The sequence below is a fragment of the Lygodium microphyllum genome, chromosome 20 (assembly GCF_053477565.2).
Source record: "Lygodium microphyllum isolate KBCC chromosome 20, Lygodium_microphyllum_v1.1.10, whole genome shotgun sequence".
NCBI classification, from domain to species: Eukaryota; Viridiplantae; Streptophyta; class Polypodiopsida; order Schizaeales; family Lygodiaceae; genus Lygodium; species Lygodium microphyllum.
In genome coordinates, this window is record NC_141154.1 from 21377577 (window position 1) to 21395010 (window position 17434).

Sequence of the window (17434 nt, forward strand, 5' to 3'; positions counted from 1 at the left end):
TTAGCAAGATTGAGAGCATGGTGGGTCAAGAATGCTCATATGACATGATCGATATGTTGCATATACTGCTGGGAGTTTGAATAGGCTTGCCTACTTGGAATGTAAAGAGAATGGTCCTTTGTTTGCAAGAGCACTCAAGAAGCAAGAGCATGTTTGGAGGGAGTTGAATCTTAAAGACAACATGTTGAAAGCCAATCTAGGAGACTGTGATTGCGTATCAAGTGATGATAAAATTAGTAATGGTTTGAAGAAGGGGCTGAAAAGTGCTCATGAAATGTGTGAAAGATTACATGTAAAATCAAATAGCAAGAATGAAACAAAATGGTGGCTTGAGCCTTGGTCAATTATCTTTACAGATGCATACGCACAAGAATGTGACTCGAAAGAAGAAGATCAACCAACTAGTCAGGAATCAATAAATAGTGAGGATAGTGGGCTACTTTTATTCAAAATTTTCATCCACTTATCCAATATCAACCCGGAAAGGAAAATGTTGTTGCCGATGCAATGAGTAGAAGACCAACTATTCATAATATTTCTATGATCTCTTTTGATTCCCTTATTCCTATGAAAGATACATATGATCAAGACCATAGTTTTCAAGCTGATTGGAATAAATGAATTGCCAATAGCTAGATTCCAATTGATTCATTGTCTTATGCTGATGGATTTATGTTTTATGAGAAAAGCTTATGTGTAACTAATGCATTTAGATCATTTGTGTTGCACGAAATTCATTGTCCCCCATATCAAGGCTATAGAGATATTATTTCCACTTTACGTTGTCGAAGGGTTTTCGAAAGCAAAGTCGCAACCACAGAGGTTTTTGAGAAATTCCAAGACGGAAGATCGAGCGAAGCAAATAATCAAGACAAATATGATGTCAAATAACGATTGTATTACTGCCAAGTTTTCACTGTGAGCATAGAGAAACACCATAACAAATCCACATGTGATCTATGCAATTGACCCATGCCATGTATACAAGCTCTTATTAGAGCCCAAGCTTATGAGAAGCAAGATTTCAAATGCACGCAATTGACAACAGTTTCAGCCTGCTTCACTCTGAGTTGCATCCATGCTGCCTACACATATTTCTATTGGGTCTTAATGAATTCTTCTACACCTCTTGGAAGTCTCTTTACAAAGAGGTCTTTAGGGAAGACTTTAGTGACCTTCCTCACCACTATTTTAAACTTCGCAGCCTTAGCTTTAGTGTGCCTTTGCCTGTGAGCATTGTTGTGTCCAAACCCTTTGGAGAAAGATATTACTACACTGTTGCACTGATTCCAATTGTCAGTGGGATCTAACTTGGGCTATGATGTTTCTTTCCATATCCAGCTCACTGCTTTGCATAGGTCAGCTGTTTGAGATTTTGTTAAGAGCCCTTAGGATTACCCTTTGGAGAGTGGCCTATCTGGTTTTGAAGGGGAAGTGTTGCTTCGTGCTGTTTACTTATGCAATCGTATTTATGTGGCCTCTGCTTTGTATCCACCTTCAGCACGGCTGTCTCTCCCTTAATGATCTCTATCCTCTCCACTCGCAACGAACTGCTCAGCACCATGCTGTCGTTTTGGCCCCTTCATCAGGTAACTTTCTGCATTGGTTTTCCAGAATTCTCATTCCCTTTCCCAGGTCGTACTGTCGTAGCGATCTGAAGTCTTCGATATAACTTTTGCTCCTCCACACAGATTAGCAAGTGTTTTCTCTATTGCCTGAATTTTGCACATCGGGTCCTAGAATCCTTGACCGATTGAAGCTGAGTTGTGACAGCTTCAAAATCCAGTGCCGAGACGGTTAGCAATACTGCGAGGCTCTTTGATAGACAGCAGGCTGGTTAGGTCTCGGATTGGTACAGTGTGATCAAATTCAAGACTTTCAGTTTACAAGACTGATGCTTTCCCACTGAGCTACAAAGGCAATTAACCATCAACCAGTAACAAGGACCCGTCATCACAGGAGAGCAAAGCAGATCCGGTACAGCATAAAAATCTGTTCTAAGCATATGACATGGCTATGGTGAGAGGATCCAAGATCTCTCACAGCCAAAACTGGCCTACCCTCAAACTGCTCTTACTTATTTTCATTGTATCGATCGCTTTACAGACTCCCAATTGATCTCTTTTCGCTTCTGCCTTAGTACATCTGCTAATTTTGACATTGTCTACAGCATTAGGATTAACAATCTCACTTCCCTGATCACTGTCAACACTGTCACTTGGTTCGGACCATTCAAGCTTTTTCCCTGGAAGATGTTTTCTCTTCTCTTGCTTCTCCCTCCTTATCTATTTTTTGCTTTCTCTTTTTTTTTCTGTCGAGCTTTCTTCCACCCGATACAAAAGCAGGTTCCATTATTGTCTTTTCCTCCAAACTACGCTCCAAACTAAAATACCAAAAAGTACTAAACCAAAAGGCACCGAGAGCATAAAAATAACCAACTATGGACACATTTGGCAAAATATATTTGTGATTTCTAAATCCAGGATGGATCAGCCTTTGACAGTAGTAAAAGTTTGAAGTAATTCTGGAAGGCATTTCTGCACTGCAACCTTCAGACTTGGTTTTTCCCTCAACAAACATTTCACTAGATATAGAGTCATATTCCTGAGTTTTTTGCTTGACCACTATCAAAGTGGCTGAATGTGGCACCCGGGGAAACCAGAACCCGACCATCTCTTTGGAGTTACACTTAAGTGCACTTGAATCCCTTGTCTCATGACAATAACAGGTACTGCATTGCCTTCATTCATCTGGCCCTCACTTGCAAGCCTTGGCAGAAGATGATCTCCACCTTCTACACTTCCAAATTTGAGAAGCTGATCTCCGAACATGAGGCCATCAAGTGCTGCAAGTGAACCTTCTTGTATCTCACCAAAAACAGCAAAAGGTATTGCAGGATGAGAACCCTCACCAAGGTTTGAGTGCTCCAAGGAGAGAGTATGTATGGCAGGGTTGGAGTATTCAGCTCTATGAACAGGACTCATTCTCTAATGTGTTGATTCTTCCACCTCAGCTCTTCTTTTCTGTGGCTCATCCTCCAAGTTCCCCCATTTAAACTTTGAAGTATCTATTAAATTAGCACCAAGCTGATATTCTGCTGCCTCTATCATACCCTCCCAAGAAATGGCATGAGGTCGTCTATGCTCAACCTTTACTTTGTGCATCCAAATGCAATGCTTGCCCTATGATCAGTGCTATTGCTCTGCTCAACTGTCCTATCTCAGTCATACATAAAGATCATGGTATTCTCAATAAATATGTCTAGATGAATATTTCTGCAAGCATCAGCATCTGGTAGGTTTCTATACTCGACATACGTGCCAACTAGAGCATTACAGGTAAGTTCCTCTTGCTCCAAACCCCTCTTCACTATACTGCCCATGCAAAACAAAAATGCAAACATAACTACTAAGTATGTACAAAATATCAACTCCCACACACAACTTTTGGGTGAATTTCACACCTTGAATGCGCAGCAATACGACAACGTACATTGGTTGAAGATTTCTACTGGCCACAGATGGAATCTATTGTTTCTAACTTTGTATCTGAATGTTTAATTTGTCAAAGAATTACGTGACACCATAGTAAGCAATATGGTTTGTTAATGCCTTCACTCGTTCCTGAAAGACCATGGGAACATGATATTTCAATGGATTTTATTACTGGTTTGCCTAACACTCAACTTAATCATGATATGATTTGGACTATTGTAGATCGCTTTAGCAAACAAGTATATTTTATTCCATGCAAGAAAACATTAGTTGCATCTCAAGCTACTCAATTGTTTCTGAAAACTGTTTTAACTAACCATGGTTTACCAAAAGTTATTATTTCTGATCGCGATTCTAGATTTTGCAATAATTTTTAGACTACTTTGTTTGCTAATCTAGGAACAAATATTGATTTCTCATCTGCATTTCATCATGAAACAAATGGATAAAAAGAAGCTACAAATAGTACAATCTTGGAACTTTTACGTGCATACACAATTTCAAAACCAGAAACATGAGATATACACTTGTATTTACTTCAATTTGCATACAATAACACTCCACATATAGCTACACGCAAAGCACCTTTTGAAACCATTTATGGATATAGATTTCCTACACCTATTACTTCATTGTCAAACAAAGTTAAAATTGTTGATGATATTGCCGATATGCATGCTACTATTTTTTATGAAGGTAAAGATATGATTACGAAAGCCCAACAATCATATATTAAACAAGCTAACAAGAAAAGAAAAGCTATGCAGATGATGATTATGTTTAGTTACGAATTGAAAAGCGAAGACTACAAAGTGTTGAGAAACACCCTGTTGTAAAGTTAGCTCCTAGATTTTATGGACCTTTCAAAATCATTCATAAAATCAATGACAATGCATTTAAATTAGCACTATCCCAGCACTGGAAAATCCACAATACTTTTCATATCAGTTTGTTACGACCTTTTAAAGGCCAATTACTTGTCCACCCTGTATATGAAAATCCTCCTTTGTTAGAAGAAGAAACTGAAGTACTTGAACTCGAAACAATTTTAGACATCCATTATATGACCATTAGAACTAGTCTAGATATTCTAGATATTTGGTGAAATTTAAAAAGCATCATGTTGAAGAGGCCCAATGGATGCATGCTCGTAACCTAAGTGCTTACCCCTCACTGCTCGCTCCACATTGAGGTAATAAGAATCGAGGACAATTGCTATCCCACCCCGGGGTATGATGCTAGGAGGCATATTCCACTCTTGGAATATTCCACGATGGATTCCGTGAGGTTTTGCCGTGGATTCCGTAAAATTACATTTTCTTGCCAAAGCTCATACACAATGTGGATTCCTTGTGCGAAAAGTTGATGGGGATGCCTGTCCTTTTCGTGCATCACGTTAATTTAATGTGCAAGTGGGTGATTTGATAGCGCGTAATTCTACAAAATACATATTTAAATTAATGGACGTTTAAGAGTTTAGAGTGCGTTGTTGTACTGTTGCGCATTCGAGGTGTGGAATCCACCAAAAAGTTGTGTGTGAGACATTTGTTACTTTCTACATACTTAGTCGTTGTGTTTGCATTTTTGTTCTGCGTGGGTAGTATAGTAGAGAGAGGGGTCTTTTGTTGCCTTTCCTTTCAGCTAGGTTTGCACTTGATAGGTCCTCCTTCAAAAATGGAGGGCATGATGGGATGCTTTCAGCCTATGTTGAGCAGGGTCAAGGCAAGAAGACATTACAACTATACAAACAGATGCAAGAGGAGGGCATTTTCTCAAATCAGCAGACATTTAAGATCACATTTCAAACATGTGGTACCCTCATTGAGAAGGAAGATGTTATGAGCATGGATGGGAAACCAAGAAAAGTTTCTTGGAAAATTTGCCGAGCATTACATGCAGATGCTCACAAGAAGGGCTTCACTTCATATGCTTTTGTTAACAGCACTCTTGTTAGTATCTATGGTAAATGTGGCAGCATTTTAGAAGTAGAGAGCATGTTTGATGGGTTGTTTGATCAGGACATTGTTGCATGGAATGTTATGATCTCACGATATTTTGAGTTGGGTAAGGCAGAGAAGGCTCTGTAGCTATATAGTCAAATGCTAGTTGAAGGAATGAGTCCTAATAAGCCAACATTTCTTGGTGTCCTCCAAGCATGTGGTTCACTTGTAGAGAAGGGATCTACTATTGCTTTAGAGATTGGGAGGGCATTGCATGTTGTTGCTGCACCAGTGTTACCTACTCCTGTCTCTCCAAAACCTCGTCAAGGAATGCCTTTCTGATACCCTGAGCTCTCCACTGAAGTTCGGAAGACCGCAGTTGCAACTTGTCTCCCAGGTTTTGATTTCTCTAAGACATCATTTGTCTCAAGGATGCATGGTGCCGTAACACAGAGGCTCATCAGGTTTATGTTGTAGCAAGTTTACTGGTATTGTTGCTGATGGTGGATATTCCCAGCCATGTTTCAGAGTGTCCAAAAATGTTGGTCACAGTCTTATTTTTCCAACAAGGTGTTTGGAGAAGTGTTTTTGTCAGAGGCAAACACAGAAGTTGAGGCTGTTGATAGTGAAAGCAGATGCTACCACCAATGATGAGGGAAATCCAATTGCACCTCTTCAGCCAAAATCTCCTAGTGGGCAGTTTCTAATTGAACTACTCCAGAGCCATCCTCACCTCTTTTTAGCTGCTGCTGCTGCAAGCAACAACTTGAGAGGCTTGTTGAAGACATAGATATTGCTACAGGTCAAAAGGGGTTAGCATGTACGACAAGTGTGGCAGTGTGGAGAAAGCAAAGAAGACATTTGATGCTTTGTCAGACCACAACATTGTGTAATGGAATGCAATGCTTTCAGCATATATTGAGCATGGTGAAGTCGAGAAAGCTATGGGGCCTGATTAGGCTAATGCAAAAGGAAAGGGAGAAGGCCGCTTTTCTAAGGGGAAAAAAGGATCGCTTTTCTAGAAAAAGGGGACCTGCTTTGTATCGGGCCTGGGGGAGAAAAAGCAAAGGCTGAAGACGCAAGCATCGGGGAGAGATTTTTGATCAAATCGAGAAGTTTTTTATTATGGTGGAGGAGGAGGACCATGTGTGGAACATTGGATTACCTTCCAGTGGAAATGGTATCCGTGGACATATACGCTGAGGATTCCCTTGCTGCATGAAGTAGATAACTAGGTTGCTCCCAATTTTGGAAGCCTGCACGATTCGATCATGTTTCGTGTTCCTTTATGGAATCAAAGAGGCCTTGCCGACTCTCCTAGTGATATCACATATCCTTTTCTCTTCTTGTTCTTTCTTCGTATCAGAGAGGCCTCTTCCATTGTCTTATCCTTGAATAACTTGCATTGCCTGAATGGATTATATTGCTTGAATAACTTGCCTGAATGGATTATATTGCCATCCATATAGATACAACCTATTCGAGCTTGCCTCCACATCGCAGCTTTTGATCCAGAGCATGAAGATGGTTACCAAGAATTGTGCGCAAAGAAGAAGACATCTTACAAGTATTTTCCGGTTATGAATGAAGGAACTTGGATTTTTGAATTCAAATTTTGTGATGTCAGGACTATCACCATTGGCTGATGCAATACCTTGAGAAATTGCTCATTTCTCAATTAGTTATCTTTTCCTTGCTGATGCCCTGGTTTAGGTTCAGATGCCTTTGAATCAGTTCAAAGCAACATCGACACGACAATGAAAATGCATGTTGCACAAGTTTGATCTTATCACAGTTCTATTTCGTGGAGGTTAATGTATCTTGGGAGGCCTGTGATAGAGTTTTTGATTGTGCAAGAGCTGTGTATATATGTGCAAAATTGCATCAGACTTGGTTGGCCTATTACAGAGTCTTTGTCTGTGCAAGAAAGCTGTATGTATCTGTCAAAACTGCACTGGACTTGCTTGGCAAATAGTTGACACAAGTGGGGAGCCTGAGTTAATTTTTCTGTGGAAGAAAAGCCTAGAAGAGCCCTGTATAGGGCCCTGCTGATGGCAAACAATTAGTCTTCATTCTCGACAGTGATGACCACGAGCATGAATATGATTGTCACCATCTTTGGCTTTGTCTCAGTGCTCTATTTATGTTCGTGATATGTTGCCGCCTCCTCTGCTTTAGAATCCGGCAGATCTAGCACATGCTAGCTTTCCAAGTACCAATATGGTAGCATTGCTACTTTGATACTCACCTTGCATATGGGTAAATCACGATTTTCAATAAGGGGCAAGCTCAAGAACTGATATACATGCCATCGAAGATATTGGTCAACCCTAATTAGCAAACAACTTGCAGAGTGTTCCTCTCTGAAATAGCAAGAAGGGTCGTGAAGGACTTCAGTTTTTGAGCAGCCAATTTATAAATCAGATTTGTTTTTTTAATGAAGCTGAAGCTATTGATGCCATTATCCAAAATTGAGGTGACCTTCTTTCAAATTGAATCGTGATCTTGCTTGATTGATCTTCTATCCTGAAATTAGTCAAGGTCCTCTGTGGACATGACTTTGCTTTCGAAAACCCTTCGACATCTTTGGTGAACCCGACGTGAAAGTGTCACATTTAAATTTCAGGATGGTAGATACTTCAGCATCAGTTTCAGCCTCTTCTACAATTCCTGCTTTGTCCTGTACTTCAGCTTCATCATCGACTTCTGCTTCAAGTACTTCTACGGATGATTTAAAGTAGATTTTGCAAAATATGTCTATGTATATGCAACTTCAAAATCAGCAGGCACAATTGTATATGTAGCAATAGCAGCAGTTGCATCAACAACAATTGTCTTAGCAAAGGCAACTAAATTCTAAGCAAGAGAATGCAATGAGCACGACTGAGGCAATTGAAGCAATTGAGAATGAAAATAAGCTATTTGATGGCCATAATGTATCAGCTTATTTGAAGATGTATGAGATCAAGATGGGATTTTTTGGAGTACCAACAAGACTTATGAGTAAATATTTCCTTCGCCTTGTCACACCTGCCTTGAGGGTAAAAGTGACTGACCTTTTCCTTCAAAATTTGCATTGGCAATATTTTAGGAAGGCCCTGAAAGAGGAGTATTTTCTTGAGGACTTTGGGATGGCTACATGGCAATCATTCCGAGAGTGGGTCTACATGCCAAACAAAGGTCTAGCTACTTCAGAATTGATACGAGAATTTGAAGAGAGGTATAGTCAGCTTGATGCTATTGAACAAAGAGCATTGGATGTTGAGAAAGTTGAGCTTTTCTTGCAAGCTGCAGATCCTTCTCTTCAGGAAGAATTAGGAGAGATTCTTGAGGATCGCATGAAGCCTATGGGTCTTAAAACAGATTGGCAAGATGCTCAGGATGCGGTCTCGAATTTGACCAAGAGGCGGATATGGAAGACCCGCCTACAGAATGGATCCATGACATCCACGCCATCTTTTGCTCCTATGTCTGCTTCTACCCCTGTCATTTCATCTCTTTCTCAGCCAGTTACTTGGCCTATGCCAGTGCCTATTATTTCTAATCCTCCTGTTCCACCTGTTCCAAGACCGATGCTAGCTTCTTCTGCTCCAAAACCATCCGCTCAGTCGGTTCCTTCCTCTCTTGATGACATAATCAAAGGCATAACGGATTTGACGCCGGAGTCAATTAAAGCAGAATTGGTGGGAAAATTGAAAGAGTAGTTTTCTTCAACTGCACCTACTATTTCTTCTAATGCTCCTACTGCACCTAGAACTGCTCCTAGTACACTTAGGAGAGATCAAAGATGTATTTGATGTGATAGTACGGACTATCAACATTGTAGGGATTGTGAATCTTTTCAAGATGCAAGGAGGAAGAATTTGGTATTTCGGGGACAAGATGGCAAGATCTAGTTAATTGAAACAGGAGCTCCGCTTGCTACCAATTTTGGGAAAGGTGAAATGAAGAAATTAATAGATGACATGGCTGCGTGTACTTCTTATGTGGCAGCTAGAGGAGATGCTTCTACATATGGAGCCTAGATTGAAAAAGGATCAGAGAATCAGTCAGCATTATGGACCTATGCTTTGGAGACGAAAAACAAGGGGAAAATTCAGCAGTTTGTTTTGACTAGTGCCGGTTCTAGCATCAGATCTGAGACAGGTTGGGATTCACATGTTGGTAGGTACACTATTTATGCCTACTTGGCTAAGTCTCAGGGAGCAGATGTGCTTGTTGAGGAGAAGCGTAAAAGGGATGAAGAGAATCCAAATGCAGTTAAAAAAACTAGAGGGGGTGAGTTTGTTACTCTACATACTGTAGGGCCATCTTTGAGACCAAGGCCAGAACGACAGATGGAAGATACTTAGAAGAAAGAAAAGAGGTAAGAGCCTAGAGACAAAAAGCAACTAGGGTTTAGATTGATGTCCGATATTGAGACATCTATGGACATGAAGAAAATCTTTAATGATAAGATACTTGGTAGTGAGGTGACTTTTACTATTTCTGAGGTTTTGGGCATCTCGAAAAGAGAGTTTCAAGATCAGTTCCAAGAAGTCTTGAAGAGAAAAAGACATGCATTGCCTACTATTGATACACATGGAGTTTTGATTGGGGACTTGGATGAGGATGAGGATGAGGTTATGGTTGAAAATGCTTTTGTTTTTCCACAGACAAAGAAGAGGGTTCAGCCTATGCATTATGCTGAAGCTGATGAGCCTATCTTGATACCGCATAGTCATTTTTCACGAAGCCATTGGGCTAGGGCAACTACAGAAACAATGGTAAAAATTGGAGAAAAACAGGTGCCTTATGTTGCTTTGGTGGATGATGGTTCACAGATTAATCTCATAGTTCGTGGAGTTTATGAAAGTAATAGATGGCCTATGGATGCAGAGCATGGGTGGTATATGAGAGCTGCCAACAATACTGCAGGTGATTTGTATGCTGCCTGTCCCAGTGTCAGGATTCCTATTGGAGATGTAGAGGAGGATTTCCATTTCTTTGTGCAGGATTCATGCTCTTATCCCATAATCCTTGGACAGCCATTCATCATAGAGATGCGCATGGAAATGAAAGTAATGGATGATGGATCTGCTTATGCACGGATTCGCAGTAAAGATGGTATGAAAGCAATCCAGTTTATGACTGTGTGTGTTAAACATGCAAGAAACAGGGATACTCTTCGAGATGCACCATTGCCCACTATGAGGGATTCGGGTTTTCGTTAAGTACCATTGTTCCGCGAGACGACGGTGGTACAGAGCAGAGGAGATTGGAGTTCTCGCCTCCTGGCAGTAGTGTTTTCTCCTCCAATTTTGTTGGAATTTCAGCAAACATTTCGATGAGTTATCAGAAGACTGCTGAAATATTTCAGTATCTAGAGTTTAGGGCTGTTCCTATGCAGTCCATAGAGCAGAGAGCTAAGGATATTCAGCTCATCAGAGTGCAGAATTATTGATTTACAACATGATTTGATTAGTGTAGAGGATCATAATGAAGCCAGGGTTGACACGAAATACAAGACTGTGGATAAGAAGGTGAAGCCGGTAGCTATACCGCTTCCACTTGACAGTGATCAGCAAATAGAGAGGGCTGCCAAACAGCCAATTTTGAGAAATCTAGAGCATATAGGCCATAAATTTTCAGCAGAGACTCTTGCTGAATTAAAAATTGGAAATGGTGATTTCTTGCTACCCTCAGAGAAGAAATGCTTTCAGGATATGCGTGAGTGACATGGAAAGGGGTTTGCTTTGTTTTCGCATGAGATTGGATGTATGAATCCAGATATTGTTGCCTCTATGGTGATCTTTACTATTCCTCATATTGCATGGAACCTCCGACCTATTCCAGTGCCTAAGGCACACTTGCCAAAGTTAATTGACTTGTTGAATGAGAAAATCAAGATGGGAATCCTAGAGCCTTCATCTTCACTATACTCAAGTAGGTGGTTTACGGTTCCAAAGAAGAATGGTACTCTCTGATTTATACAAGACATGCAGCCAGTAAACAGAGTTACTATCAGGAATGTTGGTATAGGTCCAGTTGTGGATGAGTTTGCAGAAGCATTTGCTGGACGTGCCAATATCTATTCTTTAGGTGACTTGTATTCAGGATATGATTAGTTTCAGCTGGCTTTGGAAAGCAGACACCACTATGAGAACTCGTATTGGGCTTGTCAGGATGTGTACCTTGCCTCAAGGTGCCACTAATTCTGTTGCACATATGATGAATGCCATGCATAAGGTCCTTCATGAGTATATACCTCAGCTTACCCTGCCTTTCTTGGATGATGTGCCCATTAAGGGGTGTGCAGAAGAAGAGAAGAATGAGAGTCTAAATGAGCAGGGATGCAGATACTTTGTGGCTAATCATATTTCAGCTTGTGAAAAGATTTTGGCCAGGTTAGAAGAAGTGAACTTGACACTATCAGGGCAAAAATCTATTTTTGGAGTAAATGAGGTTGTCATTGTTGGACATATGTGTGGGTATTATGGCAGAAAACCTTCACCTGAGAAAGTGGATGCTATAGGCAAGATTACGGAGTATTGTTCTACCACTTCAGAGGTACGGAGATTCATTGGAGCGTGTGTGTTTTACATGATTTGGATACCCCATTTTGCACACATAGCAGATTGTTTATATCAGCTACTTCGAAAGGGGTAGAAATTTTATTGGGATGAGAGCCACACTAGAGTTATGCAAAAATTGAAGAAGTTATTCCGGATTGCTTCTACTCTCAGGAAAGCAGATTATAATTGCGGAAGGCCTATTGTATTGACAATTGACACTAGTCCAATTGGTATAGGTTGGGTTGTGGGTCAAGATGATGCAGATGGAAACATGTATGCTATTCGGTTTGGGGCGAAAGTCCTAAATGAGAGACAGAGGAGATATCCTCAAATCAAAAGGAAATTACTAGGAATTGTTACGGCTCTCAAATGTGACAAGGAGTACTTTATTAGAGCCTTAGTTGTGGTAGAGACATATTGCTTTTCATTGATAGGTACGATTACGAGTTGCTCTACTTCGAATATAGCTATGTTGAGATGGATTGCATACATCAAGTCATTAAATCCAGAATTTAAACACATAGCAGGAAAGGACAATCCAATGGCGAATATGCTTTCTAGAGCTAGATATGATGATGAGAAGACAATACTTGCAGAAGAGGATGATGCAGAAATTTTAGCCACTATGGGTGATCATGTTTGTCATGTCTATGATATTGTGGCTTTCATAGAAGAACACTATGTTGGAGATTGGTTGCAGATTGGCAAGTATCTTAGTACACTAAGCAAAAGAGATGAATGGACAGATGAAGAGTTCAAGAAGATCAAAAGAAAAGCCTATGGTTATTTTCTCAAGGACGGATTTCTTTGGAAGCACCCGAAGAAAAATAGAGGATTACCCTTGCAGGTTGTCTGCGATAAAGAGACCCAGTTACAGGTGATGAGGGAGTTTCATGAGAGTCGTTGGGCTGGTCATAGAGGAGTATGGGCTACTTATAAGAAAATCAAGGAAAAATATTGGTGGAAAGGCATGTAAAGAGATGTTTCTCACTTTGTAGAGACTTGCAGAGAGATTGAAAGATGTATTTCGTAGTGCGTCATCAGGATGAGATTTATCCGACCTATCTGCTATGCATTGATTACAAGTGGGTAGTTGACTTGGTTACTATGCCTATGGGTCTATGGCAGATGAGGTATATTGTTTTGGCTAGAGAGGATCTTACCAATCATGTTGAGGGCTGACCTTTGAGAACGAAGACCACTAGTGCAGTGTGTAAGTTCTTATTCAAAGAAATTTTCTACAGGTATGGCTGTGTGGGTAAGATCACTGCAGATCACAGTGAATTGGATGCAGATGAAGCTAGGGAGTTTTTCTCTCAACTAGGAATCAAGTTGGCTCTAACCATAGCATACAACCCAGAGGGAAATGGAAAGAGTGAAAGAGGGCATCCGCCGATAGTGAAAGCATTAGCCAAAGCATGCAGAGGACAGATTGGAGAATGGTGGAGACTTCTACCATTTGCTTTGTGGGCTGATCGTATGACTCAAAGTGTTACCATAGGATATATGCCCGCAGAGTTGATGTATGGTCAGAAACCGGTTATGCCGACTCAGACTTGTACTTTGACTTGGTCAGTTTTACCTTGGCAGGAGGATTTGACGAGAGAGGAGCTCTTAGCTCTTCGGATCGGGCAGTTGGAGAGAAGACCAGAGGATATTCAGCTAACTATTGACAGGTTGAAGGCTGCTAGACTTAGAAATAAGGACAGGTTTGATAGCAAGCATCGCTTGCGGCCTAGAGCAATAAAAGAGGGAGACTAGGTATTAGTCTTTGATAGCAGCCTTGAAAATCAGTATACTGTACTTCGGAAGATGGTGAAAAGATGGTTTGGGCCGTACATAGTCAAACATATCTTTGACAATGCAACATATGAGCTGACAGAATTGGATGGGACAGTGCTTAGAGTGCCTATTGCAAGAAAAAGAATCAAGATTTTCAAGAAAAGAGATGATGAGGATTATGCATTGGAAGAATTTACAAGAGAAGAGCAACGAAAAGAAACTCCAGTAGAAGAGATAGATGATATGACAGATAATCTTGTTGATATATTGGAAATACACAATGATGAGATTGATCTATTTGTGGATCTTGACGACAATGATCATGGGTAGTTGGCCCATCTGCAGGATGCGCAGGATCAGAGGGGGTGGATGTTGTACTGCTACACATCCAAAGTGTGGGGTCCTCCAAAAATTTGTGTGTGAGACATTTGTTACTTTGTACATAGTCGTTGTGTTTGCATTTTTGTTCTGCGTGGGTAGTATAGTAGAGAGAGGGGTCTTTTGCTACCTTTCCTTTCAGCTGTGGGGTTGCACCTGATAGGTCCTCCTTCAACAATGGTAGGCATGATGGGATGCTTTCAGCCTATGTTGAGTAGGGTCAAGGCGCGAAGGCATTACAACTATACAAACAGATGCAAGAGAAGGGCATTTTCTCAAATCAGCAGACATTTAGGATCACATTTCAAGCATGTGGTACCCTCATTGGGAAGGAAGATGTTATGAGCATGGATGGGAAACCAAGAAAAGTTTCATGGGAAATTTTTTGAGCATTACATGCAGATGCTCACAAGAAGTGCTTCACTTCAGATGCTTTTGTTAATAGCACTCTTGTTAGTATCTATGGTAAATGTGGCAGAATTTTAGAAGTAGAGAGCATGTTTGATGGGCTCTTTGATCAAGACATTGTTGTATGGAATGTTTTGATCTCACGATATTTTGACTTGGGTAAGGCAAAGAAGGCTGCTGTATAGTCAAATGCTAGTTAAAGGAATGAGTCCTAATAAGCCAACATTTCTTGGTGTTCTCCAAGCATGTGGTTCACTTGTAGAGAAGGGATGTACTATTGCTTTAGAGATTGGCAGGGCATTGCATGCTGTTGCTGCACCAATGTTACCTGCTCCTGCCTCTCGCCAAAACCTCCTCAGGGAATGCCTTTCTGATACCTTGAGCCCTCCACTGAAGTTCCGAAGACCGCAGTTGCAACTTGTCTCCCAGGTTTTGATTTCTCTGAGACATCATTTGTCTCAAGGATGCATGGTGCTGTAACACAGAGAGGCTCATCAGGTTTATGTTGTAGCAAGTTTAGTGGTATTGATGCTGATGGTGGATATTCGTAGCCATGTTTCAGAGTGTCCAAAAATGTTGATCAGCGTCTTCTTTTTCCAACAAGGTGGTTGGAGAAGTGTTTTTGTCAGAGGCAAACACAAAAGTTGAGGCTTGTGATAGTGAAAGCAGATACTGGTACAAATGATGGGGGAGATCCAATTGCACCTCTTTAGCCAGAATCTCCTTGTGGGAAGTTTCTAATTAAACTACTCCAGAGCCATCCTCACCTCTTTTTAGCTGCTACTGAGCAACAAGTTGAGACGATTTGCTGAAGATAGAGATACTGCTACAGGTAAAAAGGGGTTAGCATGTATTGCGAGTGTGGCAGTGTGGAGAAAGCAAAGAAGACATTTGATGCTTTGTCAGACCGCAACGTTGTGTCATGGAATGCAATTCTTTCAACATATATTGAGCATGGTGAAGTCGAGAAAGCTATGGGGCCTGATTAGGCTAATGCAAAAGGAAAGGGAGAAGGCCGCTTTTTTGAGGGGAAAAAAGGGCCACTTTTCTGGAAAAAGGGGACCTGCTTTGTATCAGGCCTGGGGTAGAAAAAGCAAAGGCTAAAGACGCAAGCATCGGGGAGAGATTTTTTATCAAATCGAGAAGCTTTTGATTACGGTGGAGGAGGAGGACCATGTATGGAACATTGGATTACCTTCCGCCGGAAATGGTATCCCTGGACATATACGCTGAGGATTCCCTTGCTGCATGAAGCAGATAACCAGGTTGCTCCCAATTTTGGAAGCTTGCACGATTCGATCATGTTTCATGTTCCTCTATGGAATCAGAAAGGCTTTGCCAACTCTCCCAGTGATATCACATATCCTTTTGTCTTCTTGTTCTTTATTCGTATCAGAGAGGCCTCTTCCATTGTCTTATCCTTGAATAACTTGCATTGCCCTTGCCTGAATGGATTATATTGCCATCCATATAGATACAACCTATCCGAGCTTGCCTCCACATCGTAGCTTTTGATCCTAAGCACAAAGATGGTTACCAAGAATTGTGCGGAAAGAAAAAGACATCTTACAACTCTTTTCCGGTTATGAATGAAGGAACTTGGATTTTTGAATTCAAATTTTGTGATGTCAGAACTGTCACCATTGGCTGATGCAATACCTTGAGAAATTGCTCATTTCTCAATCAGTTATCTTTTCCTTGTTGATGCCCTTGTTTAGGTTTAGATGCCTTTGAATAAGTTCAAAGCAACATCGACACGCTAATGAAAATGCATGTTGCACAAGTTTGATCTTATCACAGTTCTATTTGGTGGAGGGTAATGTATCTTGGGAGGCCTTTGTGACAGAGTTTTTGACTGTGCAAGAGCTATGTATATATGTGCAAAATCGCACCAGACTTGGTTAGTCTATTACAGAGTTTTTGTCTATGCAAGAAAGCTATATGTATCTACTAAAACTACACTGGACTTACTTGGCTAACAGTTGACACAAGTGGGAAGCCTGAGTTGCTTTTTCTGTGGAAGAAAAGCCTAGGAGAGCCCTGTACAGGGCCGTGCTGATGGCAAACAATCAATCTTCATTCCTGATAGTGATGATGATGAGCATGAACATGATTGTCATCATCTTTGGCTTTGTCTTAGTGCTCTGTTTATGTTCGTGATATGTTGCCGCCTCCTCTGCTTTAGAATCTAGCAGATCCAACACCTGGTAGCTTTCGAGGTACTAATATAGTAGCATTGCTACTCTAACACACACCTTGCATATGGGTAAAGTAGGATTTTCAACAAGGGGCAAGCTCAAGAACTGATATACATGCTATCGAAGATAGTGATCAATCCCTAATTAGCAAACAACCTGTAGAGTGTTCCTCTCTAAAATAGCAAGAAGGGTCGTGAAGGACTTCTGTTTTTGAGTAGCCAATTTATAAATCAGATTTGTTTCTTTTATGAAGCTGAAGCTATTGATGACATTATCCGAAATTGAGGTGACCTTCTTTCAAATTTAATCGTGATCATACTTGATTGATCTTCTATCCTGAAATTAGTCAAGGTCCTCTATGGTTGGGACTTTGCTTTAGAAAACCCTTCGACAGTGCACTCATGTTAAATTAAGATTAGGACAGAGTTCCAACCTATTTATTTATTTTGTAGTTGAAGAATGCTAGGTATTCACTTTTATCGATTTAATTTTATTATTTCCTAACAATTGTGAATGCTTCAATTAATGTGTAGAGCAGGCGATGGTGGCACTAGGAAGCAATGGGCGATAGCCTATATTCAAGTTATTTAGAAGAAATTATCATTTTTGATGGGCGCGCATCTTAGAGGCATGGTGCCAATATTTATTTTGACGTGCTTATTTATTGAAGCTCTTGACAT

The 17434-nt window shown here is 40.6% G+C and overlaps 1 protein-coding gene across 1 annotated transcript; it reads left to right on the plus strand.

Annotated features, from left to right (window-relative positions):
• Positions 1-5245: 5245 nt before the first annotated feature.
• Positions 5246-15545, plus strand: LOC148018740 (pentatricopeptide repeat-containing protein At3g57430, chloroplastic-like). The gene is made up of 5 exons (XM_087701243.1): positions 5246-5558; positions 14551-14715; positions 14819-14985; positions 15161-15231; positions 15425-15545. The coding sequence occupies exons 1-5, from the start codon at positions 5246-5248 to the stop codon at positions 15543-15545; spliced, it is 837 nt and encodes a 278-aa protein (XP_087557369.1).
• The last annotated feature ends 1889 nt before the right edge of the window (positions 15546-17434 follow it).